Source organism: Elephantulus edwardii, unplaced genomic scaffold (genome assembly GCF_000299155.1).
Source record: "Elephantulus edwardii isolate Elephantulus edwardi_28Jun2011 unplaced genomic scaffold, EleEdw1.0 scaffold00118, whole genome shotgun sequence".
Taxonomy (NCBI): domain Eukaryota; kingdom Metazoa; phylum Chordata; class Mammalia; order Macroscelidea; family Macroscelididae; genus Elephantulus; species Elephantulus edwardii.
The window spans coordinates 3,266,709-3,294,586 of record NW_006399868.1 but is presented as its reverse complement, the minus strand read 5'-3'; the positions used below and the strand labels follow the sequence as shown (position 1 = coordinate 3,294,586).

At 45.0% G+C, this 27,878-nt stretch overlaps 1 protein-coding gene across 1 annotated transcript in view; it reads right to left on the bottom strand.

Moving 5' to 3' along the window:
- PHLPP1 (PH domain and leucine rich repeat protein phosphatase 1) overlaps window positions 1-27,878 on the bottom strand; it is a 307,243-nt gene that overhangs the window by 54,266 nt on the left and 225,099 nt on the right. The window contains exons 8-9 of the mRNA XM_006892758.1: window positions 8,278-8,424; window positions 6,760-6,990 (exon numbers count right to left, since the gene is read on the bottom strand). Of these exons, the coding sequence (XP_006892820.1) occupies window positions 6,760-6,990; window positions 8,278-8,424 (378 nt within the window). The remainder of the gene's footprint in view (window positions 1-6,759; window positions 6,991-8,277; window positions 8,425-27,878) is intronic.

The following is a 27,878-nucleotide window of genomic DNA, read 5'->3' as shown; positions in this document are numbered from 1 at the left end:
GGTAGTGGGTGTGCTGACAGTTCAGGGGTTCACTGAGAAACGCAAAGTGAAGGGCAGTAGTGGGGTGCTGACAGTTCAGGGGTTCACTGAGAAACGCAAAGTGAAGGGCGGTAGTGGGGGTGCTGACAGTTCAGGGAAGAAAGGAAGTGAAAGGAAGGACGAGACAGCCTACAGAGGCCTGTGGGAACCAGGCTGGACGGCACTGTCTTTTGCTTTCTCATCTAGGATGTGTGCCTCTGACAATCTTAAACTTTCCCGTCTCTCCTTGAGTTTTACTCCCCGTTCAGGTTCTTAAATTGCAGTAACTGGTCAAAGTCACTAGTGATGAGTGTCCAGATGGGAAAAGAGGATGGAGAAGTCTGACCAGTACAAGACAGATCGATTTAGCCTCAAAGAAAACAGACTTCAATCTGCTTGCTTAAGCCCGAGTCCATAAAAACCACATTCCTGCCCCCACCTGCTTGGCCATAAAGCATTGATAGGAAGTGCAGAACTTGGGAAGAATAAACCGACAGTTCTCGGCAGTGAATTTCTTCTGCCCTTTAAAAAAGAAAGCAAAATCTGGGCCTTGAATTATTAATAGCAGTATCCCAAAGCCCCTGACACACCAGCATGAGTGACAGCAACGAGCCGGACTCAAAAACAGGCAGGCACAGCATATGGCCTCTTCAAATGTCCCCAAGAGGATGATTTTTTTTTTTTTGGCTCCATTTCTTTTTATTCCAGGTTGTAAGATTAAAAACTGGCCCCAACCCAGTAATTTACCAATTTCCAAATGCTCATGAGATGACTTGAATTTGTTCACAGAATTAGAGGGAAATAATTTCATTTTAGATTCAAGAGATTACAGAAGTTTTTGGGATTTTAAAGAAAAAACTCCTTGTCCTTCCTCCTAAATAATTATGTTGCATTATCACCTTTATTTGCATGAGCCTCTTCCCACACCTAATTTCATTACATGAACTCTAAAGCAGGAGAAGGGTTAGTTCAATAAGACAAAAGAAAAACTGTATTGAAAGGAGCATTAACATTCCCACTGCTGGGCTAACATCGTCAAGTTTCACCCCGATTCAAATAACGTATCAAGGTTTTAAGCTTGCATAGTGATACACTATTTAAGATGATTTTTTTTAAAGAGGCAAAATGTGATTAAAATTCCCTTCCACTTAATAATGCCCTCAGTCAACAGAGCAGTTTGCTTTGCTTTGTAAATACTTACTGAGCATTTACTATGTTCTGAAAGGCAATGTGAAAGAGCATTTCACTGTAGACCTTGTTTACTGCTCAGTGATGACCTAACACCCCTGCAAATCGAACACTCATCTGTAAAATGGACAGCGTTTTCCTTTGGGGGAATCACATCTGTGGAGAAGGCTGGGTGGATAATATATGTTCTGGCACTTTGCTTCCAAATCTGTCAGCGGTCAGGATGCTCCTTAGAATTCAGGCCAGTAAGGCTGCCTCGAGGACTTTAACGTGTCCTGGGGAGGACGAGTCCCTGGAGAAAGCCAGGATGCCTGATAAAGACAATGCTGGAGGAGAGAGGGAGATCTTCACAGAGCTCAAGTGACACAAGGTTTGCAACGATGAGTTCAAACCCAGCAATGGCGGTGAGGATGGCTCAGGACTGAGTAGGATTTCTTCCTGCTGAACCTGGGATTCACTATGAGTCTGGCCCAAACTAACAACACTAACGAATAGACATAACTATTTTACTAGTATTTCAGTAAACTTTGAAGGGCTATGATGATGATGATGATGGTGGTGGTGGTGATGAAAACCTATGTCCCTTGTGGAGAGAGCTGAATAAAACAGTTTGTCTGTAATTTAGTGAGGAAAATGAGATGAATTTTAATAAATAAAGTATAATGACAAGTCTGTGATAAGCAAGTGCCTTCAGTGAAAGGGCAGAGGATGGTACAAGATGCTGTGGAGTAGCGAATGCCTCCTCTGGGCCAAAGAGGTCGATGGGACCTGACAGATGTAAATGGAGATGACGAGGAAGCAGCAGGAGGTCTGGGGGTGAAGAGAAAAGCACTGGGCATGCTCCCCGCATGAGCGCCCCGGCTCCCCAGGGCATGGCCATGTGACAGCAGTGAGCGTCTGGTGAGAGAGGTAGCCAGTGCGTGCTGTCAATGAATATTCATCAAGAATGGTATACAAACACTGGGGATTCAAATGAGAACAGGGCTTCCCAAATTATCAGCTCTGAAGGACTTACTTTCTAAGTTTCTAATCTGTCAGAGCCTGGTGTATAGAGTCCTACTGCAGGAGACTGTACACAGCTGAAGTCACTGTGACGCAACATGAGTTGAACACCCAAACTAGTCCATTTTCAGCTCAACACACTGAGTTCACCTGTAAAGCACTTGGGGGCCATGGCAACGGCTACATGCTTCTAGAAGATACATCTCAATTTCTGTGCATATGGCCTAGTGGAACACTTGGCTGGACCACACACACTGTGCCACCCGGAAACAGCTTCATCCTCCAGGGACGCACAGGCCAGTGGGCTGAAGCCAGATACGAGGCTTGAACGCCATGCTCTACAAAACAAAAGGCTCTGAGCGGGACTAGAGTTAGGACTACAGGATGGACAGAGGGCTCACCGAAGAACCATGCACAGTGGGAAAGAAAGGGAGAGACATACAAGAGAAGATAATGCACGAACAGGAGGATGGAATAAAGTGTCATGGAAAGAATTGAATACCCCCCAAAACATGCACATGGAGAGATACAACGTGCAAGGGGTTTTTTTGTTTGTTTGTTTTAAATATTTATTTTATTATTTTTGTGTGAGTGTACCGTCAAATCAGATCTGACTGGTACAGGAGGAGACTGTCCCTCCTTCCTCAGCAGAGCATCTGGTGGATTCGAACCGTGCGCCTCTGGGATTGCAATACAGCTTCCTGACACTAGGCCACCAGAGCTTCCTAATGTTGAAGTTTTCTGACAGCTCCCATGATTTGATAAACCAAGCAACTGTAAAAGGATTAAGGGTGGGCTTAAATTCCATCACATCCCTGAGGTGATAAGACTTCCTGGGGTGTGACACTTCTTAACTTGTAAGACAGAAGAGTCAGCAAAGAAGGGAAGAGCCCAGTAGCACCAACAAAGAAACGGAGTGGGGTGACTTCTGGACCCAGCACTCTGCTTTTGGGAAGCTCCTCAACACCGGGAAGCTCATGGCATGGAGCTCCCCAAGAAATGTTGGATGTAGAGATGCTCAAAGGAGCAAGAGTCTCCCCAACACCTCCAGGGAGCGAAATGTCCTCCCTCAGCCATCGCCTCGCAGGGAGTTCTGGCCTCCTGAACACTAAGGGAATGAACATCAGTGTGTTAAAGCTGGCCACTCCCAGTATCTCTGTTCCAGCGGCATTAGGTAACAACAAATCAGAAGACAGGCAGTAAAGCCAAGAATCGATGCCTCTGAATGGTGGTGTTGGTAATGAGTATTGAATATTTATCTCTTCATGTGTAGACTACCAAAAGAAAAAACAAAATCTGTCGTAGAAGAAGTGGTCCTCAGATGCAAAGACGGTGAAGTTTTGTCTCCCATACTTTGGTTATGTTGTCAGGAGGTCCCAGTCTATAGAAAAGTTATCATGCTGGGTAAAACAGAGGTGAGAGAGAAAGGGAAGTCCTCCACACGACAGACTGACACAGAGATGCAAATATGGGCTTGCACACAGCGGAGACTTGACTGTGAGGCACTGAAGAACAGGGCAAGGTTTCGATCTGCTGTTCACAAGGTCGCCATTAGTGATGGGGGACTCAGCCCTGACAACAACACCACAAGTGGTGTAGCTATTCAACTAATGAACTGTTGTTATCAGCGCAAACAGGAAGGCGGGAAAGAGCTGGCTGGTAAGAAACCCTGCGTCACGTGTACTTGGTTACATGTGCCAACAGCAGAGACCACGGGGAAATTATGCAGCTGCCAGCCCCAAATAAGAGGACTCGGGGATAATGAACAAAAAGATGAAAGAGCAGAGATGAAGCTGTGAGAGCGCGTGTCACCAGCACGATGGAAAACAGAGAAGAGAAATGATCAAGGGGCGCCAGGGGGTAACAAGCGGCAGGAGAGACGGTCCAGAGGAAAGGAGATGAAGGGAAGACAAGGCTCAGTGATCACTTTTAATCTGGAGCAACATTTCCATCGCCGAAAACCCAAAGAAGGTGAGGCCTTTGTTCAGAAAAATGAAGTGGAACTTTCCTTATTCTACTTGCTTCCATGCAACACTGTGAAGGCAGAATTAGAGGCAGATTGGACCCGATTTCTCTCTCATCTGCTCGGGGGCCGGGGAGGAGCAGTTACAACAGTCTTTCCAGAGGTCCAGTGTCTATCTCGGTATTTAAATTTCCTGGAAGTAGTACCACTTCAATGACTCCAGTAAGACTAGAAATCTCAAGAGGCTACGAGCCATACAATGAATTAAGTAACGTGGCCCTTCCAGCCAGAGGCTTCTATTTTTTTATTCTAGCCTCTTTAACAAGATCTCATTTGGGATTAAGATGTTATATTAATGAGCTAGGATTCAGATAGGATAGATCTTGAAGGTCCACCCTACTGGAGATATGACCCAAGTTACCACCCTAAGTTCTCCTAGGGATGTGGGTTTATAGCCCTGAGATGCCTCGGAACACGACATCTAACTGGAACCAGCTGCACTAACAGCTGACAATGACCTCAGCCTGCAGGTCCCTGGTCCATAGTTCACCAGCCTCTGTGGTCCACACCATCTACAACCTCATGAGCCCTATCCCTCAGAGCTCCTGAGATTCCGTCAGGCTTTCTAGCAAATTACAGAACTCAAAGACACAGATCGATGGGAGGGAGAGGGATAAGGGAGGGGGGATAAATTATGTCAGAGATGATGGATCGGTACAGTTTGGAGAAGTCAGATATATTAATCTCCAACTTAAAGGAACTATTGTTAAGTGCCATCAAATCAACTACAACTCAGAGACCTGATTAACAATAGATCTGAACTCTGTCCTATCGAGCATCATTCCTACAGTTTCTGAGAGCTCCAATCCATTGTTGGTTACACTGTGTCAGTTCATCTTGTTGACAGTCTCCCTCTCTTTCTCTGACTCTCTCAATGTAAAAGAAGTTATCGGTACATGATGATGACTTATTAAATAAGAACAGTTACTTCTAGACATAGTAGATGGGTCTGTTTGTAGGGGGAAGTTCTAATTAGATGATGAAAAATGATGTCTTCTGATCTGCATGACCAACTAAAAAACTGGCTTATGGTAGTGACTTGGAGGCCAGTGCAACCCAGGGCCCTCGGCTCTTCCAAAGTTATAAGAAAATTGAGTCTGAATTCTCAAATATGAGGGAATTTCTAAATCCAAATGCCTCTGAGGCAAATAATGTTAACTACAAAGACATTTGACAGGACACTGTTAAGCTCAAAAAAGGTTTCAGAGTCAGCTCTATCACAACTGCTTGTTGCTGTTAGGTGATGTCCAGTCACCTCTGATTCATGACAACCCCACAAACAACGGATCTGAACCCTTCCCTATCCTGTGCCACTGCCACCATCCCTGATCTACTTGAGCTCATTGTTACCGTCACTGCGTCAATCTATCTTTGCTAAGCATCTTCCTCCCTTTCACTGACCTTCCTTTTACACTGTTTCCAAGATTTAGAGCTTTGGAAACTCAAAGGAGAGTCACCACGAGTGAGAACTTACTGGGCCTAACCACAGTGTGACTTCTTTTGTGAACTGTGCTTTTTGGTTAGTGTGTGATTATTGATCCCAGGCTAGTGGGGAAGTCTCCAGAGTTTTGGTGGCCTCGTGGTGAGGAGTTGCACCGCCAACCCAAAGGCAGGTGGTTTCAATCCACCAGCTGCTCCACGAAGGAAAGATGGGCAATGGACAGCCTCTGAAAACTCGCTGGAGCGTCAGGGTTGGATCCGACTCAACAGCACATAACAAAATAACACTGGGGGAGGGGTCAGTGTGGTTGAGAAAGTGTCATCACTGGGCAATTTAGTGTTAAGGTCGAACCCTACACCCTCTAAGTTGCTTTGCAGGATCTGAGGTTTCTCTTTAAAATACACTAGACTAGCTGCCTCCTACAGATTGGTTCTGTGTGGTAGCAAATCCCTCCGGACCTGCACGATGACAGGGCTGAGTGTGAGGTACTGTCATGCAGCAAGGACTGGGCTGGCTCCTTCCAGCTGGAGACACGAAGCGGGAGGCTGCAGGCTGCAGCCAAACTTGGTCCCATAACAGACTTTGAGTCTCATATTTTGATAAAGAATGATGAAGTCAGGGTAGAGCATTGAGATAAAAAGGAAGTAAGTCAAGTCAGCAAATTACATTAATGATGTGTTATGTTAAGAAAAGAAAGGAAGAAAAACAAAAATTAAGAAAGGGAAAATGCTCGGGGATGTCAAACACTGCAAATGAACCCCTGAAAAGTGAGTTTAAGAGGAAAAAATATCTACTTTCCCCTCAATTATATAGTTTTCACCCACTATAAATAGACCTTTCTGACTCTGTGGCCCCATCTGTTCACGCAAATTAAAACTGAGCTCCAGTTCACCAAAGTAAAGCCTTTAAGATACTTCAGATATGAGCAAGCCCCCCCCATTAATCATTCTTTCCTTGGGAGACAGAGGAATAGGGCCTAGACTTTGACCACCATGTCTGCTTGCCATGTTGAGGCTGGGAGGGTTCTGGCCTACCCCTCCTTTCAAGCAAACCAAACAAAGGGGATTTCTTTCTCCGAAACGGTTACCTCAGATCCACATGCTTAATGTGAGGCATTCTCCTCAGAGCCTGGAGCCTCAGCGTCTGCAGGCAGTTCCCGGCCATGCACAGCTTCTCCACTGCGGTCAGCTTCTCCACCACCTCTGGAATGTCGGTGAATTCATTGAAAGACAGGCCGAGGTAAGTGAGCTGCTGCATGCTCTCCAGCTCGACAGGAAGGGACTGCAGGAAATTTCCGTCCAACAGAAAGGTCTGCAGACTGGTGAAAGAAAACAGAAGAACCGTCAAGAGAAATGCAGGAGCCAGACACCTTTATCAATCCCGAAATACAATACGTATAAAGCAGAGAAAAGGTATCTCTCCTTGGGAACTGCGTAAGGGCAGCGTGTGGGGTAACCAGGCACAGAGAGGCAAGTTAGATAAACACCTTAACAGATTGTTGAAAATGAAATTCATGCCCCAGCTCCCTACCTTGTACAAACAAATGAGAGCGACATGAACCAACTGTAGTGTGGGCTATGTCTCAGTCAATACCTGGCCCGCCTGATTGATTGATTGGTTTTGGTTTTAGTGCAACAGTAAAGACCCAAGACCTTTTTTTTTTCAATTTTTTATTCTTTTTTAAAAAATAATTTTAATGAAAGTTTACAGAGACTTAGGGTTGCCAGTCATTCATTGTTGCACTTTTCTCCCTGCCCACCCCCTCCCCACCCCGTTCACTCTTCTCCTTGAAAAGAAAAGGAAAAACTCTTTCACTGTTATGCAATCCCTTCCCCCAAGTTCACTCCACTACACAGCCTTCACTTTGGACTTCTGTAATGACAAGAATATCCATTCATATATCCCTTTTAAACAGATCTCTCCCTCATCTGTTTCAATACATCATTCCTCCCCTCCTTCTCTGTCTTCCCTCAACCTTGATGTCTGTCTTGTTTTATAACAGTGGCTCTCTGCAATATTTGTCCTTTTGTGACCAAGATATTTCGCTCAGCATAATGTCCTCTAGGGTCACCCATTTTGCATAATATTTCATGAGCTGCTTATTTATTTTTAAAAATTAATTTCTAACTCTTTGAGCTTAGCACAACTCAGAGAATGAAAATTAACTACCATTTTCCCCTCTGTGTCTAAGAAGCCCTGGAAGCCTGGTGCTTAACATGTTAGGTTATTAACCAAAAGGCTGGCAGCTCAACTCTACCAGAGGTTCCACAGGAGAATGATGGGTAGTCTCTGCCCAGAGCCATAACCCTGGAATCTAAGACTCTAGGAATCGGAGCCAACTGAGCCACAGTGGAGTCCTGTGGTTTTTCCCCCTTCTTTTAAAACCACTCATATACAGGGACCTTCAGCACTAATTTTCCCCCGAGATTCTGCAATGTTTACAGAGATGTAAACAAGCAACTTTTCTACTCAGATCAGACAGTGCCAATCTCTTGATGTGAGTGAAAGCTAAAACTTATGGGCAATATGGAAGGCCCGGTACGTGTGCAGTGGGTGGCACGCCCACCCTGCTGGTGTCCCCGGGGTCACCCCGTGGGGTACGTACTGGTGCATGACTCCAGCGGCAGCAGGGACAGCTTTCAAGGCATTGCAGGACACATTGAGCTCCGTCAGAGTTGGGATATTACACACCGCCAGCGGGAAGTCCCCCAAACGGTTATTGGAAAGGTTTAGACTCTTGAGCTTGGTGAACCTGTTATGACAGAAACAAAGAAGGGGGCAGGGTGAAATGTCATGGATGCATAAACAGCACACAACTGTAGCCAAGGCTTGGGGACGGTCCAGCCTGACCCGAGTCTGACTCAGGAGGGATAGAGTCTTCAGAATGAGCTGCAGAGCTGGGGTGCATGTCTCACTCTGAACTAGCCTTGTATTAGAGTTCAAGTACCAGAGCTGTATCTAAAAACAAACATGTCACCTTGTCAGGGGCAGAGTGTGTGCCGAGGTGAGTCCTCCGGCTCCACTTGTGGTAATTAGCCTCCCTTCTGCTTTCTCAGTCACTCACACCAGGGGAGTAGTTATCTCAATACTTGCCTTGCTCTTGGGCCTGCACGTGGCCCACTGCTGACCTCTGCACAATTTCTACATGAGATGAGAATCTTTGGCTCTCTCATTATGCTAATTCCTTTCTTTTTTATTTTATATCAGTTTCCATACAAATTCCCATATACTATGTTTCACACTCTCCTTCATTCATCATGTGTTTCATACAATCATTCCCATATACTGTTTTAGAAAATTTATGACCATTGACCTATGCCCACCCTCATCCCATCTTTACAGGTCCCCATTGGATCTTTTACAAGTGACCCATGTGGAGGAAGAACTAAACACTCACTGCATGAAACAGAGGGACCATCCCACAATGAAATCCACGTAATCCCATCAACAGAGGGGCCATTTCACAATGAAATCCATGTAATCTCACAAATCAGAAGGACCATCCCACAATGAAATCCACACAATCCCATGAAATAGAAGGGCAGTCCACAGTAAAATCCATGCAATCCCACGAAATAGAGGGACCATCTCACAAAACAGAGGTACCATCCCACAAAACGGAAGTACCATCCCACAATAAAATCCACAAAATCCCATGAGCAAAGGGACCATGTCACAATGAAATCTATATAATCTCACAAAACAGAAGGACCATCCCACAGTGACATCGCAAAACTATGAAATAGAGGGACCATCCCACAATGAAATCCACATAATCTCACAAAACAGATGGACCATCCCACAATGAAATCCACATAATCCCATGAGATAGAAGGACCGTCCACAGTGAAATCCATGCAATCCAATGAAACAGAGGGACCATCCCACCATGAAATCCATGCAATCTGATTGGTAAAGAAGCTGTCATGTGAGCTTCATGCTGAATTCTATACTGAAAACAGGTGGGTTTCAAGTTTATTCTAATGTTTATTCTAAATGGAAAGCTGATAACGTATTTGTTTCATAGTCTAAAAGTTATTGCTTAGTTTAACAGAATTTTTTAACTGTTATCTTGGATAGTTAAGTACAGACTGAATAGTGTTAAAAAATAAGACTAAGAAAGGATTATTGCTAAGCTTGAAAACCATTTTTAAAAATTAGACTGCTTTGTAATTTGACCCATTAGGGCCTCTTAAAGATGGTAACCCTCTACTCTGATATTTTGTGGTCTATTGAATGTATGTATGTATGTACATATGTTCTGTAGAATTTAGTTAGTAAGTAAGTAAGTAGATGCCATTGGTCAACTTGGAGGTTACAGAAACTAAACTCTCCTGCAGTCAGAAATCACACACTTAACTTACAGGTGGCCTTTGAACAACCAGGTTTGAATTACTGGGCCCATGTAGACATAAAGGCGGACTTCCCTCCCCTGCCCCCGATGCTATCAGGATGAGTTCTTAAAACACCCTGTGATGCTAACCATCTCCCCAAGGGCAGCTGGCTCTCACTGGATGAACCCCAGCACTCCATCTCTTGCTGGGGCCCACTAGTCTTTGTTCCCTGCCCCAGGACAGTGCTGGTCAGTCCCAGGACCACAGACACAGAAGGCTCAGTACCTGCAGGTGGCTAGGCCCACGTCAGATGTTTATGAAGCACAAAGCAAAGCTCATTCCAAAGACTCAGACAGAAAAGGAGTGTGGACTACCTCACGGCTGATTTTCAAGAACTGAGGATGTTACTGGTGTCAGCAACATGACGACAGCACACAGGAAGAGACTGGAATCTCCTGTCTCCAGAACACTGGAGAAGAGCCCAGCTCTTCTTGTTTGAGGTGAGCTAGATCCATTGTCAAATGTGCACAGACCCAGATTCTAATGCCAAGTTCACTGGTGCTGAGCATGGGGCTGTGGATGTGAGATATGTACTAGTGAAATATTTCATTTTAAAACTCATATTACAAGGATTTAGGAAATAATAAAAGGTATAATTAGGCATAATGAAAAGACGGAGTAATAGTAGGCTGAGATCAGTGGTGATTAATTTTATAAAACGCAATGTCTATCAGTGATTATTTCAAACACTGTGAATGAAGGAATGTGTGAAACAGTGTATGTGAAAAATACACTGTATATGAATTTATAAAATTTATTTATATACAATGTATACAAATTCTGTATGCAAAATAATATAAAATTTAAAATATAGGAGACTAGAATTATAAGGAAAATCAAGTGGTCTGCCTAAGGCGGGGAACAAAACCCTCTCATACCCCGGTGGTACTCTTTCATACACACATACACACTCAGGTATAGATACCTCCTCACAGCTGTTCAAATAGTTAAGTAGAAGAGAATTGCACCACCACAGAATTTAAGAGATTCGTAGAAAATATTTTACTAATGACTGTCATGGTGTTGGTGGCACAGTATTAAAGCGGTTGGGTGCTGGCCAAAAGGTCAGCCCTTGGCTTCTGCCAGCTGCTCCACGTGCCAAGTTTGGTGAGGCTTCTGCAGAGGCTCCAGCTCTGGGAAGCACCAGCAGCAGCTCACCACCACGAGGCTACAAGGAGTCACAATCAACGCAGCAGAAACGAGTTTCGGTTTGGGTTTTTAATGACTATAGTGGTCAGTTTGGCAACAACGATGGATGATTCTATTTGATGCTCCTGTTTGAAGCTAAACAGAGAAGACTGACTTGTGGTAAATTTCTGTAAATTCTCTCATTTTACACACACACACAAACTGCCAAGGTTAAAGGACAGCACTTAGGACAGACACACATTCGTCATGTCTCAGGGTTATTTAAAAGAAGAAATCAAGAGTGCAACAGGCCTTTGAAGTCACTTTCTCTGGCTTCCCAGCTTATAAGAAGCCAGTGCGCTCTGGTGGTGCCTCTGCAGGGAGTTACACAGCTAACCCGAAGACTGCGCGTCTCTAGTGGGTCGAATTCACTGCGTGCTGGCTGAGTGAGAAAAGTGGGCAATCTCCTCCTGCGGATTTACGGCCCCACAAACTCACGGGGTGGGGGAGTTTGGCTCAGTGGCAACAAGAAGAGGGGAGGAGGAGGAGGTAAGAAAGCAGCTCGGGCCAATGTGAGGAGTGCACACGGCTCTCAATCTACCAGCTTTCCACATCAGTCTCTCCTCTTACGCATCTTATTAAAGAATTTCATATAAACATCTACACCTCCAGGCTATTTCAGGCCAACTTTGGAAGAGTCCTCAGCCTGGGGAAATGACCCCCGACAGTGTCTGGGAGGCACTGTTTGTTTTTCCTCACGAGGAGCGTGGCCAGCACTGGAGGGTGACACAGGGTCAACATGAAGACCTCACACCCCAAGGCAGTTCCAGTCCAGCCTGTGTCCTCTGGTCACCAAACACGTGAATGAAATGACTTCACCTTCCAGCACACACACAGAACATGCTTTAGGAAGAAAACGGAAATCAGGCCCAGTGTTTCTACAGGAGAACCCAGAGCAGGGAAAAGCAGCCCAGAGCTTAATAAAACATAATCGTTTAATCCTCAGAATGAAGGGGCATGGTACAGCACCACCACACCCACTGTGTGACTGTCATGGCCACAAAGGTAGCAAGTGGCCACTGATGTCTGGAGCCCAGGGCTTAGTCGAAGCTCTTTGATCTCGCCTCTCAAACATCAGAAAAGGACAATTAACTACACACCCCTGATAACGTATCAGGACACTCAACCTAAAAGGAACTATGTTTACACACACACCCTGGAGTCCCTTTGAGAGCAGGAGTCCTTACTGCCATATAATAAATTCAGGACTGTAAGTTGCACATAACAACAATTTGCAACGTATGTGGTCTTAAGTGTGGTCACAAGTGGAGATTGAGGAGGAAATGGAAGAACAGAGCTGGTAATGTCACTGCCCAATTAATGACAGGCCTTTCATTTGCAACTCTTACTGCGCTTACACCACAGACTGAAGGATATTCACCATTGTGAAGTGGAATTGTGAAGTGGATGTTGACACCATGCTACACTGTCAGGAAGCTCATCTTCTCATGTTCTTACTTTACTCCTTCTCTGTCCAACTTCACAGCCATAATAAATTCACAACAGTAACAGACTGTTGTACATAGTACAACAAGATTGGTGGACGATTTATCAACAATCTGTGTTATGCGGATGACACAACCCTGCTTGCTGAAACTGAGGAGGACCTGAAGCGCCCTGAAGCGCCTGCTGCAGAGTGTCAAGGACTGCAGCCTACAATATGGATTGAGGCTCAATGTCAAGGAGACAAAGATTCTCACCACTGGACCAATTGGCAGCCTCAGGATGGATGGTGAAGAGATTGAGATTGTACACAGCTTTAGTTTGCTTGGCTCTGTAGTCAACAGTCTTGGCACCAGCAGCCAGGAAATTAAAAGGCGCATTGCCATGGGAAAGTCTGCTGTTAGGGACCTCTCCAAAGTGCTGAAGAGCAGTGGTGTCTCTCTGGAGACTAAGGTGCATCTGATACAGGCCATGGTCTTCGCAATCACCTGTTATGCATCAGAGAGTTGGACAATGACTAAGGAGGATAGAAGGAGAATTGATGCCTTTGAGCTGTGGTGCTGGAGAAGAGTTTTGAGAATACCATGGACTGCTAGGAAAACAAACAGATTTGTCCTGGAGAGGGTTAAACCGGGTGGCTCCTTGGAGGCAAGGATTCTGAGGCTCCGTCTAACTTACTTTGGACATGTTGTGAGGAGAGACCGGTCCTTGGAGAGGGATATCATGCTTGGGAGGGTGGAGGGACAGCACAGGAGAGGAAGGCCCTCTATGAGGTGGATTGATTCAGTGACTGGGATAATTGGGATGGGAGTGTCAGAGACAGTGCGATTGGCACAGGACAGAGCAGAGTTTAGGACTGTTGTACATAGGGTCGCTATGAGTCGCAGGCAACTCGACGGCACATAAAAACAACAACAACAACAACGGACTAGCACACACCTTAACATGCTTTTGGGGGAACCGTGTGATCTCTGGACTTTGGGCAGTGTGTGACGCTGTCTAGTCATACGCGACTCACAGCGGCCCCTACTACCGCAGAACAGAACACCAGAGCCACTCTCCCAATGTCAGTGGGCTCAAGCTCACTGTTGCAGTCTCTGACTCAATCCAGCCCCGAGGGCCTTCATTCTTCTGACTGACCCGCTACTTTCCAAATCTCAGTGCCCCTCTCCAGGCATTGGCCCTTCCTGATGTGTTCAAGGTATCTGAGATGCTGTCTCATCAAGGGGAATTCTGGCTGCACTTTTCCTCCAGATAGATTTGTTTGTTTCATCCGCAGTCTGTGGTATATTAATATCAAATATAATAATAATATCAATTCATCTGCAGCACAGTTTACAGGCACGGCTTGTTTGCCAGTCTTCTTTAGTTCCTCTTTTAAAGCAGCTTTTTTATGCCTTGTTACCGTTTTAAAGTCACCCTCAGCTTATAACAGATTTTTCCCTTATGCACTAAATTTTCAGGTAAAATTTTTAAGCTTCCCTTTAACCAAATTACTTTACAAAAAAAACAAAGGGGGTTGGGGTCTTAATTTAAAGAAAAAGTGAAGATGTATCAAATCCATCCATCCAACCTCCCTAACATTACTAGTAGATAACACAGGTTGTAAAAACAAGGAGGTCAGCCACAGCTCCACAAGGTGGTTCCATTTCTGTCTACAGGAGAACCCGGTGGGAGAAAGTGCCGCTCTGAAGATGCAGCGGAGCTGGTCTCACCCCTGGGCAGCTCAGGAAGGCCGATGTCCCACTACATCCAGGGGAAAGAACTAAGCAAACGGGCACGCACACAGCCAGTCCCCACACCCTCTCCCTACTGGCTTGCTGGGTTAGGATCACAAAATGTCTTTCATCATTTTGTTTGTTTGTTTTTCAGCATTCATCTACCCAGCAGTGATACAGTGCAAATATTTATGTGCAAAGTTCTTTCTGCCTCTAAGAGAAAAGGGATGGCTATATACACTCGTATATATTTACTTACTGCCGATGAGTCAATTCCCGCTCCTAGTGGCTTTCATTAGGCTTCCCAGGCTCTAAATCTTTATGGGATGAGAATATCCATATTTCTACCTCAGAAAAGTTGGTGAATTTAAACTTCTGATCTTTGGGTTAACAGTGCAACACACAATGCATTACGCCACCATAGCTCCTCTCGATATATTTAGGTACAAATCAAATAAGAAGTTTGATTAGTCATGAAACTAATTTGTAGACAGAGTAAGCTGGCAACTCAACTCACTGCTGTCAAGTCAGAACCAACTTGTAACTGAAGCTCCAGTTGGTTTGCAGAGGCTGCAAATCAGATAGGGAGAAGACAGCCCATATTTCTCCCTTGAGGCAGCTGGTGGATTTGAACCTCTTGCCTATGGGGCAGCAAAGCAACATCTTTGGGTTGGCAGCACAACTTCCACCCCCTAGGCCACCAGATGTCCCTAAAGTAATCTTTAGATATATTTAAAATATTAGCTATTGTTCTCTCAAGATATTTTTTATATACTGGATAAATGTAATGGTAAAATAAATTAATAGTAGTCCAGTGGGGTGGGGTGGGATCATTCTAGAATTCAACATATTCTTAGAATGCTTAAACTGAGTGCCACAACTTAAACCCAGGAAGAAAAACTCATTCTTGTTTTACACACAGATGCTAACAATATTCATTCCTTGAATTATTGAATTGAATTATTCACTGTAAGTGGGGCAGTTAAAAACATGCCCTGGGCTGGAGGGATTTCCATCTCATAGTCACAGCCTGAATTCAGCTTGTTTAGCTGGTTCTGATGCACGGTGACTCTCCACTGAGTTTCCAAGGCTGCACTGTCACACGCCGTCGAGCGGACTACAACCCACAGTGACCCTATCAACAAGGGTTCTGAAACTTGCTCTGTCCTAAGCCAACCTCACCGTCTACACACCCCTGACCCCACTGTCACAGACCCTGTGTCAGTCAATCCATCTCCTCCAGGGTCTTCCTCTTCCGTGCTGAACCTCCATTCTTCCAAGCATGATGTCCTTCTCCAAGGACTGGTCTCTTCTGGCAACATGCCCAAGGAATGTGAGGCGGGGCTTCAAAATCCATGTCTCCAAGGTGCAAATTTGTTTCACTCTAAGAACAGACCTCTTTGCTCTCTTGGCAGTCCTAGTGCAATATTTTTCTCTAGCACTACAACTCAAAGGCATCGATTTTTCTTCTGTATCTTTATTCACTGTCTGGCTCTCAGATGCATAGCATGCAGTTCAGAAGACCATGGCCTGGATCAGGAGCACCTTAGTCTCCAAGCTAACATTGTTGCTCTTTAGAACTCTGGAGCAATCCTTGACAGCAGATTTCCCCAGTGCGATTCATCTTTTGATTTCCTGACTGCTGGTGCCAAGACTGTTGACTGTGGATCCAAGCAAGATGAAATTATTAACCTCCTCAGTCCTCTCTTCATCTATCATGGTGCTCTCTGATGGCCCCGTGGTGAAGATCTTTGTTTTCTTGACATTGAGAGGCTGTATTAACATCACGGAAAATAAAAATCCCCACAGCCATTAGGTTGGTTCTGACTCATAGCAGCTCTCAGTCAAGTTCCCAAGGCTATAAATCTTTATGAAAGGACACTGCCTTTCTTCTAGGAAGTGGCTGGTGGATTTAAACTTTGGACCTTTTATGGTACTATGCAATAATACCATAAGTATTAAAAGCAATAGTACCATATTACTTGAAAGCCTCTGAATTCTGAGGCACAAATGGCCTCAAGAGTTTTGGGCAATCGATTGTGAACCTACACGTCTAAAAGTGTAGCTGATGGGTCTATATATAATTCAGATTTTAACATATACTTCAAATTGGCATCAAGCCATAGACACTAATAACTGAGGCAAATGAAGGGCATCAGGTCATTTCCATGTCTTTCCCATTTGGGCAAGAGGGGAGGGATATTTGCATTTCTTTGAAACACACACTCCTCGTCTTTGTTTCTTTCCCTAAGCAGTTTGCAGGCACCTCCTGCCTTCTAGCTGCCCTACAGCTTGCACAGGGCTGCAAACCTGCTCTCCTATTACGTACGTTCCACTCTACTCATGGAAACGTCTGCCATGTGCTCCATTTCCCCTTGTATTTGACAATCCTTTCCTTTAAGGAGTCCAGTCACTTTGGTGGAGAAGGCCCTCTCACTCTACTCCCAAGCGATTAACAAAAGTTCTCCTGGATTTCCATATTTTTCAGTTAAATCTTTATTCCAACTGAAATGTATTTTTACATGCAACCTGAGTAGAGATCTTATTAAGTTTTCTGGGGGCTAGTTACGTCACAAGGGAGCTCTGGTGGCCAAGTCCACAGGGACTCGCACTGATAACCCAAAGGCCACATTTCTCAGGTGGTTTGAATCCACCAGCTGCTCTGGGGAAGACAGATGGACAATCTCCTTCCGCCTGGTTTACAGCCTCAGAAAACCCCCGGAGGGGTCGGTTATCAGCTGGTTCAGCAGATGAGAGTATGAGGGGCAGGGTGGGGAGAACAGAGAGAGAGAGCTTAATACTTAGCAAAGCATCGGGAGGCTCAGTGACACCGTGGACCAGGAGCTGGGCTGCTAAGTGAAAGGTTGGTTGTTCAAACCCACCAGCGCCTCTGGAGCAGAAAGACATGGGGTATACTTGCTGAAATCTCATAGCCGGAAATGCTATGTCTACAGGGTCCCTATGTTCCTGTGAGTTGGAACTGACTTGCTGGGAGTAGGTTTAGTTCAAAGACAACAAGCAAAGGAGAAAGCTTGAGTGGAGACTGGCTTGCGTGTAGTTTGTGTGTTTCTCTCTTGTGCATTATATCCCCAAGGGAATCTGTAAACCCAGTGGCTGAGGTCTTCTCCCTCAAAGCCCACCTGTGGTTTTGGACCTGCAGTCTTTAAGACGACACTTTTCAATCTGCCAGGGGGATTTCTTCCTTTTATCCCCAGAAGAACTAATCTTTGAAGAGTATCAAAGCACGTTTAAAACACATACGTTTAAAAATACACTTGCCCTCAAGAATTATCTGTTAAATAAATGAGTGGGTGAAAGACCGTAAGCAGCATCCGCGATGTATCCTCCTTGCTCTCCTCAGACGCAGATTCAGAGCAGAACTGGTCCTTCAGTTGGGTTTTCATCTTCTCACCCCCATCACGTGTGGTGGTGTAGCTGGTAAGCATCATCACACTGACTGGGACCCGCAATGGCCCTGTGAGCAGCAGGTGGGGAGCCTGCCCTCTCCTGTGCTGGCCTCCACTGGTCAGGTCGGGGAGCAGGGCAGCCTGCAAGAGCTGTGACTGCCTGCCCCTCCGGGAGGCTCTCTGCTGCCCCTGCTTCTCAGGGAGGTGCCCCCACCACGGTGGCATGAGCTGCATGTGCCTGGCACACCAGCTTCGAGATGGCCAGCAGAGCGTGTCCTTCGGGATGCACGAGCCAGCCCTCCGCATGTTCCTCACATCCCAAAGCCCACAGCCCGTGACTGAGCTCACAGGGCACATGTCTTGGCTTCTTGGCGATATCAGGAAAGAGTCCTGGTGGCCACTTGCTAACGTGCAGTGAGCAGATAGATGCACATGTGAAGCTGTCCCCCTTGGAGGAGGACGCAGGGGCAAAGGCCATGGTGAAACCCACGTGAGACCGTTCGATGCCCATCAGGACGTCCAGGAAACCTGCGTTTGCCGTGCTTCCCAGGTTCAGGACCCTGTCAGGGCTTGCACATCTGAAGACGCTTTGATTCCGTAGGAAGTGCCGAGGGGAGAGAGCACGATGCCAGCTGTACCCAGAAACAGGCTCTTTGATGCGGTGAAGACACGGGGAGGTGTTGACAGAGACTGTGATGGAAGCACAAGGAAGCCTGTGCTCACCTGGCTCACTGGGCAAACGGACACCAGGTTTATCCCTCGGACACTAGGTACGTCCCTTGTAGACTTCAGACGTGAACTACATGAGCTCGCACAGGCCATTTGGTCCCCTGTCCTCCTGGCCCCGTCCAGGAGGGAACAGCCCACCCACGACACACAGACGCTAATGTGGCGTGTGACCACCCCTCCTCTGAGCCAAGATTAACAGAAACCATCCTCTCTCCCTCCATGCCCTATGTGTGGCTCAGGGTGTGTGCAAAGCAACAAATTTTCTCACATGAACAGGAAGCCAACCCCAACATGCGTAGCCTCCACTGGACAAAAAGGCAGATTCCTCCTCACACACGGTGCTGAGCCAACGTTTCTGAGGAACTGCTGATGGTAAAAAGCAGAACAGCAAAGCTACAAGCCAAAGACAATTTTCCCAAATAATAACAGAAGAAAGAGAACATTCAGTGATTCATTCCTCAGGGCAGTGGTGGATATATCACTGTCACAGCAAATTATGTCCTAGCTTTTAAAAAGGACCCTGGTGATGTGGTCTATAGGAAGCCGTGCTGATAACCGAGAGGCTGACCTCTCTGGTGGTTCGAATCTACCAGCGGCTACGAGGGAGAAAGATGGACAATTTCTTCCTGTCAATTCATTTGATTGTGGTTGGACATCTGGGCTGTTTCCATGTTCTTATGATGGTGAATAACGCTGCTATGAACACTGGTGTAAAAGTCTCCATTTGTGCCTCAGTTCTCATTTTCTCAGGGTATATTCCAAGCAGTGGAATAGATGGGTCATATGAATTTCTACGTTCAGCTATTCTGAGGAAGCGTCGAACTGCCTTCCAGAGTGGTTGTTACCATTTTACAATCCCACCAATAGTGTTTAAGAGTTATTGTCTCACCATATCCTCTCCAACATTTATTACTTCCTACGCTGCTAAACTTTGCCACTGCTACTGGGGTGAGATGGTACCTCATTGTGGTTTTGATTTGCACCTCTCTTATTGCCAGTGATTTTGAGCTTTTCTTCATGTATCTGTTGGCCATCTGAATGCTTTCCTCTGTGAAAACTCTTTCCATGTCTTTTGTCCATTTTGTAATTGTGTTATATCAGTCTTATAAAGTTCATTCTTCTTTTAAATTAAAAAACAAGAGGCATTTATTGGTCCCTCACTTTGTAGCAGGGTTCCTAGCTAGTAATTGAGTTGAAAGGGTGGCAGTTCAAACCTCCAGCCAGTCCGATGGAGAAAGATGAGAGAGTGGGCCGCTGAAGATCACAGCCCTGGAAATCCTACGGGCAATTCCACTTTGTGCTACGGTAGGAGTCAGAATCCACTGAGCGCTGTGGGTTACTAAGTGCCAGATCCCAGCCTAGGGGAGCCTGTGGATGCTAAAGTGCAAACAAGGCAAAGCTGCTGTACAGAGAGAGACAGGGACGTGGGGGAAGTGGGACAGAGTGGGGGGAGAGAGAGAGGAGGGAAGAGGGAGGGAGGAGAAGAGGGAAAGAACCAGGGGGAAGAGGGGGACAGAGAGAGGGAGAGAGCGCACGCACACACGCACTTGGGAAAGCACACAGGACAGACCCCGTGTGAGTAGTGCCGCGTGGTCTAGAAAACGTCTCCAATCCTGAAGACTTTACCTGTGTGGAAAAAGCAGTCACCAGACAGTGACTGTACAGTGACCCAGCCCTGACTTCAAATTTGTACAAACAGTGAGTCAGAAGCAGCGATACATTTTGTAATTTTCTGTATGTTTTACAAAATGAGCAGCAAAAGACAAACATGTTACCATGTAATCGCAGCTAAACATCTCTTTAGAGATGGCTTTCTTAATTGGATCATGATTACTTCTTAAAAAAAAAAAATTAACAGAAGCTCTGGCCACAGTTAGTAAATTTAATCACCAAAATAACACAAGAGATGCTTAGTGTGAACCATCACACTAGTAAGACAAATAACAGAAATGATAAGAGGGGAAAAGATTTCTGTGAAAGTGGTAATGGATTGCTATTTCTATTCCTCAAATTAAAGATGAAAAGACCCACATTTTATCCCAGAATCAATGGATAAAATCTCAGCATGGTCATATAGGCAAGTAAATAGCAATGATATCGGATTGCTAAAGGAATGAGAACATGAACATAAATTAAAACCAAAAAGAGTAATGACACCATGAAAACACGTGGAGACATCAGTAGCTTAAGCTCCCTGTATACACCAAGAAATCAAGACTATTCGGTACTCACATACCAACAAACACCACAGCCAACCTTCTGCCCTCAGGCTGGTTCTGACTCATAATGACCCTCCAAAAGGTTCACCAGGTGTTAAATCTTTACAGGAGGAGACTACCCATTTTTCTTGCTCAGAGCAGTTAGTGGATTCAAAGTGCTGGTCTTTGTGTCATGAGTGTAACACCAGGCACACTACACCCCCGGAGTGCCTTTAGGAACTGCACAAGTGCAAAGTATCTAGGTGGGCTCAAACTCAACTCGACCCAACCCAACTCAACCCAACTAACTGCCTTCAAGTTGGAATCAAGTCCTAGCTGACCCTACACTGGTCTTCTGAGGCTGTGAACTGCACAGGAAGAAAGCACCAATCTTTCTCCTACGGTGGCTGTTGTTAGGTGTCGTCAAGCAAAGTTAAGACCCATAGCGACCCTATGAACACCAGATCCGAACGCTGTCCTATCTTGTGCCATCCTCACACTTCCTGACACACTCGAGCCCCTTGTGGCCGTCACTCTGTCAATCCACTTGGTTGAGTGTCTTCCTCTCTTTCGCCGAGCCTCCACCTTTCCAAGTATGCCGTCCCTCTCCAAGGAACAGCCTCTCCTAGCAACATGCCTAAAACATGTGAGATGAAATGTTGCCATCTTTGCCACAAAGAAGCACTCTGGCTCCACTTTCCACGACATATCGGTTCTTCCGACCGTCCATGGGACAGTCAGTACTCCTCTCTAGCACTGGGGCTCAAAGGCATCAAGTCTTCTATCATCCAGAGTCACTGTTCAGCTTTCAGATGCACAGCAAGCAATCAGAAAGACCATGGCCTCAATCGACACACGTTAGCACATCTGATTTTCTCATGGAGCAGCTGGTATATCCAACTATATCAAATTTACTAGGTGTAATAAAAGCTGCCATCAATAAAGCAAAAGATGAAAACTTCCCCCAAAATCCATGAGAGATTAGAGATGAACAAGCTCATTTTTATCTTAGGGACACGGACAAGTTTCCCACGGGGAGACAAAACTGGACACTAGTAAGAACATACGTGTGTGATGGCTTTTCAAACCTGAGCATTAATGAAAAAAAAAATGGGGGGGCGGGGAGGACAGATTTCTCCTGCACCTATTAGAGGTTCTCACTCATCAGGTGTGGGATGAATACAGGTTTATGTTTGCAGCAAACTCTTAAGCAGGAATTTTAGAAATCAGCTTTGCAAACTCATCACTAGGTGGGAGGAGAAAAACTCTCGTGTCCTTCCGAAATACTAAGTGGGTCAAACTGCTGAGCAGGAAGAGTCCCTGGTGGAAAGGGTGCTTAAAGCATCACCAGAGAGGACTGCCTGTCCCACATGAAGACACTGTTTATCTAGGAAAAGCTCTGAAGTCTGAGGGTGAGCTCCGAGGGGCTGCGATTTGTGTTCATCAGAAGTCTTCACTTGTGGTGTTCTCACTACACACACACACACTCTCTCTCTCTCACACACACACGCACCCTCTCTCTCTCTGGTTTGAAAAGTGTAGTACAGTCTAGAAGACTTTTTAGAATTTGGGGAAAGAGCAAGCATTTGGAAAGTTTGACTTCCTTGTTATTTTTAGATCTCAACGAAATCACCAGGAAGGAAGAGTCTGCTCAGCTGGAAAGAAGTCACTGCTGGTGCCCAACTCTCCTGTCAGCTCTAGCGCTACCTCTGTAGCACCTGATGGGCAATGCCAACAAGGGGTGGCCCCTCCCATGCAAAGCTCCATTGCTGTTATGATAAATGGCACCAAATGATGGCTACTCAGAAGAAAACTGAAGCTTTTATGAGCATTTAGTTTTCAAAAGTTACATGAGAGTTGTTGGGATTAGCTCCTGAGTGGGACACACTTGTTTGGCATAAGGCAGGAGAGAGGGGGGAGTCTATAAAGAGTCACATTAGCCCAAAGCCTACGCCTCTCCAGCAGTTCCACCAGTCCCTCCATGAGAGAAAGATGAGCAGTCTCTGCTACAGCCTTGGAAAGTCGACAGAGGGTCAGATATGAGTTGACACCAACTTGGCGGCAAATGGGCTTAATGAGGGGGGAGAGACAAAGGTGAGGATTTACCTGTTATCATCAGAAATCTCATAGTGACAACTAAAATTTCACCAAAGCAGAACCTAGAAGGCAGGAAGGGGCAGGAAGGTAAAGCTGAGAAAGTGGGAAACCCAGGGAAGAGGAACAAAGTCCTGCACATTGTGGGCACAGCAACCCCTGTGCTGATTGCAAAACAGATATGCCCTAAAAACATCCGTCCAAAGAACAACAACATCAGATGTCCTCAGTATGGATGTAAACCTGGTCCCAAGTCCGTGAAATTCTAAAACAATATGATTCTAGATAGGCACAACTTTCTTAAATCACTGAAAGCTTCAGCATAAGACTGCCTGAGCTTCTTCCCGCCTCACTCAATACTTGCAGAAAAAGAGGAATTTTAACTCTCACATCGAACTCTGGCTTTGTTGCAACAACTCAATTACCACCGTATTTATTTACGATATTAAGCATAATTGCTTAAGAACCATAATTGCTTTTATAAAAAGTTTATAAATTATAAACAGTATTGGAAGGCTTAATTTCATAAAAATTGTCAGTTCCAAAACAGAAAACTTCCCCCCAAACACCTTTTGGGTCATGTCGATAACAACTATGGTCCTAAACTCCCTGCTAAGTATCTCTACCAACAACCTCAAAATCAGCATCTGTTGGTCCTCTCCCTTCAGGCTTCCAGGAAGAAGCTGGTTACCTCGCAGAATAGCAAGTATCTACAGCTATTATGTTTAGCACTGAGTCCTCACAGTTAGGCCAATGTGTAGAGAGAACAGCCAAGAGCTCTCCTAAAACCCTAGAACAAGAGGGCAGGACACAAAAGCCCACCTGGAATCAAGCCAAGGCTTTTGAAGCCTCCCCTTTAAGTAGGAAAGAAAAGGGTAAGACCATCTTAAATGGTCCCACGAAGTCAACAGGGCAAACTGTAATTTAATATCGTCTGCCTGATAAAGAAATCTTTTGTTTCGTTTTCAATTCTCTTTTCAAAATGAGCCCTAGGAAGGAAGAAGAAAACAGGCTCTTGTTGCCGGGAATGAGGTTGGTGGCCTGAGGCAGAGAAGACCAAGGGGCCACACAATCCCAGAGCCCCGAGCACCACGTAAACACGGTCCTTTGATCAAGTGCTCAGGACCAAAGATGAGGATCACGGGAAATGGAACGCTTCCCAAGAGGATCAAAATTCCGTCCAAAAAGCAAGGCTGCATACAAAGCGGACTTCGGGGCTGGGAACAGTTCACTGAGAGAAGGGCATTCCAAACATTCTATGAAATTCCTTAAGTCCTTGGCAAGCTCCACCGAATCCCAGCAGTGGCCTTCCTTCTGAGGTCTCCATCTGTGAGCACCACGTGGGCTCTGCTTTCTGACTTGAAACCAGTGCCCAACGCCCTTCTCCCCGCAGGCAACACGCTCATCTGCTTGGTGTGCGCAATGCCACAGAGTGTCCCTGAACAAGCTGAGACCCCTCGAAGAACCCCCACTGTCTACGTCGTGCAAAGGAGCTGGGAAGATACTTTATCACAACACTCCTTCGCTAACTGTGTACACAGACCAACGTCATCATTTCCACTGAGACAAGTTTTCACCACTAATTCAGGAATTAGCGATTTAAAATCTCCCTTTCAATAAAAACCTGGAAATGTGAGCTTTTGGTTAAGGATAAGTAAATAATACTAATAACTTTGTGCTTTTATGCAAGAATGCCAACATGCTCCATAGAATAGAATAGGATATAAGGTCATTTATCTTCTATTCCAGGGGGATTAAAAATGTAGAAATCTGAGCTTTCTAGAAAAGGGGGGAAAAGGTACTTGATAAAGAGCAGGGAGGCATAATTATGAGTTTCTCATTTCTCCACAAATTTCATTGGCTTGCACCCACATTCTGTTTCTATTACACCATGTCCACACCCAGCTCAAATTCATTCCTCTCTCACTTGAGAAATCCCACTCTAGGCATCTCTCTTAGTCTTCTCAGGTTAAAACAAAAAATCAGATCTGATGGAAATTCAAATCACTTTTTTCCTCTAAATCTTTAATTTACTCTCTCCAAAAGTCAAAGGTAAAATTTACTTCTTTTGGGCTGCAAATGCTAAATGCACTAAATGATTCCACTGCTCAAAGTATTCGTGGGCAGTCTGTTGGCAAAGTTCTAAGATCATACTCTTTTGATGATCCTTGAGAGTGGGGAAATTGAGAATTCAATTCAGCAAATATTTATTGAGTCTGCTATGTCACATTTCTCTCTCTATGTATGTACATGTAATACCCAGGTACACACATGTGTGTGCCATACACCCTATATACACAGGAACAATGGGGAGAAGGTTTATAAGAAAGCCACTTAACTATCAGAGAATTCATGAGGTTATAAGATTTCAAAACTGGGAAACAACCAAAAGCTTCAAGAAACTATGCTTTTTTCAGACAAGTGACTCACTAGTCGAGCCGGGGTGTGAGGGCGGTTGAAGGGTTAAAAGAGAGGCACCATCTCTGCAAAAGTAAACAGCAAGAGATGAGATGTGAGGTGTGTTTAGGGAATGACAGGTTGATCATCACAGCTTATAGTTTTGTTTTGATAAACCAGCATCACACTATCCACTACGTACCTCACGTTTTCTTTCCCAACTTCACATCCTTTCTCAGGATCTTTTCCTATGTAATGAATCCTAAACCATTTCATCGTTAACTAAAGAGGAAAATTACCAGTTTCACTTCCTGCTATTACAAGACACCACAAATATTTAACACACATGAATGAGCTAACTCCCTCCTCTCTGCACTCAGGCGTCCATTCATGAATAAGGATGTAGTTAATGGTTCACTCCACAACAGAACGGCCTCTGAGAAGACCGGCTTCCTGGAAAATGCTCAGAAATAAAGGTGAGCCCCTCAACTTCTTCATTCGATATCTGCACTATAAATCACTCAAGCAGATGCTAAAAGTAACAAGTCTTTAAATGCTTGAGGTTTTTACTACATAGCATGGCTTGAACTCTCTCCTCAAAATACAGGTATGTAATGATACAATGTGGAATTATATAACTGTCCTTCTAATCTAGTAAAACAAATAGTTTTAAAAAGATTAAGAATGGAATGCAACACTCCTTAAACCCATCTCAGTAAGGGATGCTTCCCTGGGGTGTGGCTTGGAGGTAAAAGGGGAGGGCACAAGAGCTAGAAGGGAGGCAGCGCCTATCCCCAAGAAAGATGCACCAGGAGGGGAGAGGGTCCTTTGGGACCTGAGCCCCCCACCCCATACAGGAAGCTCTCTGACACGGGACACAGGCAGAACACATGGGGGTCTGCAAGGCATGCTGGACCTAAGATGCTGAAGGAAACAAGGCCTTGCCTTCACAAACTACAGAGTGGGCCTTTTGCTGGGGCAAGCTTCTTGAATTTGGACTTGCACACTCAGGCTGCTCTGGGGACAGAGTGGTAAGAGGCTATGCTGCAATCCTGTGATTTGAACCCACCAGATGATCTGCAGGAAAAGGATGAGCACTCTATCTCCTATTTGGTTTAGAGCCTCTGTAAACCCACTGGACGGTCAGCAAGGGGTCTGTGGTGACTTCACAGCACACAACAATAACAACAAACTATAAGAGAATAAAGCCATCAGCTTGTGGTGTCTCTGTTAGACCAATATTAGGGAACTAAGGCATTACACATTAGATTTTTGCAAAAGCAGGCTCTTTTTTAACATTTGTGGAAAATATTGTGAACCTATGAAAGGACAGAAATTTGTGGAATTTGTCCCATTTTCAACACACAGAATTAAGCAATACAAGTGTGTATATGTTTTGTCACCAATTTCTCAAGTACTTACTTAAACAGGCTATCTTTACAAATGATGGGTAGGAAGATTAGTAAATTAGACTTAAGAGAAAGACACGGAAACATTTCAATTGGCAAACTTGTAACCATTTGGGAAAAGGTACCAAAAATGCACACACTTTCTGGATACAAGCAAGCTTTGCTTCAGATTTGTTCTCCTGCCCACTCTGTTTGTGTAAATAATGCTTTGGGGCATCACCTTCAAAAAGCTCTGGCCAAAAGCCCTGACCAACTCTAGATCCTTCAAAGCAGTGCTATTTTCCAGGAAGCCTGAACAAATGATACATTTAAAAAGAGCTACATTTATCAGCATAGTAAAACATTTGAACAGCAACACAGTTTAGTACACAGTGTTTGGGCAAGCATCTGAAAATCAATAAAGCTAAGAAGGAGAAAGGCAATACACACAATAAACAGGTGATTTGATACTATAAGTAAGTGCATTAATAAAATTAATGCTATAAAACAAAAGGTATATAATAAAACCAATATGATATTAGTCTCTACTCATTTAAAACCAAAACAAATAACAATAAACCCACAAGAGTAACAAAACATAAAGAAATGCCAAGTTCAATTGAAAAAAACCAACACAACAAAAAAAAAACTAAGCAGGAGAAGCAAAATTCTAGCTCTTGAACTTAAACAAACAAAAAAGGTCTTTTTTAATGATGCAATTGTGACATAAAAAAATTCACAATCACAAATGATGACATCCTGAGTCAGGACTTGAGTTCTCAATGGGGCGGCTCCTCAAACAAGCCAAGCATGAGACTCACAACACACAACAGCAGTGGAGAAACCATGAGACCCAGCAGACAGGACCAATCAGGCTTCTCCTCCAGATTCTGAACACCAACATGAAGAGCTTCAAGGCCAAGAAAGAGAACATAAAACTGTTATCAATCCAAGAACAACATCTTCCCTCTAAAACTACTGACCTGGTGTGCACCTCACCACACCACTTCTTGGAGTCAGCAAACCACACGTCCTGGAGTCAACACACCAAGCCTCCCTACACCACGCCTCCCGGAGTCAGCACACCACGCTTCCCAGTGTCAGCACACCACGCCTCCTGGAGTCAGCACATCATGCTTCTGGAAGTCAGCACACCACACCTCCCCACGCCACGCCTCCTGGAGTCAGTACATCACGCTTCTGGAAGTCAGCACACCACACCTCCCCACGCCTCCTGGAGTCAGCACACC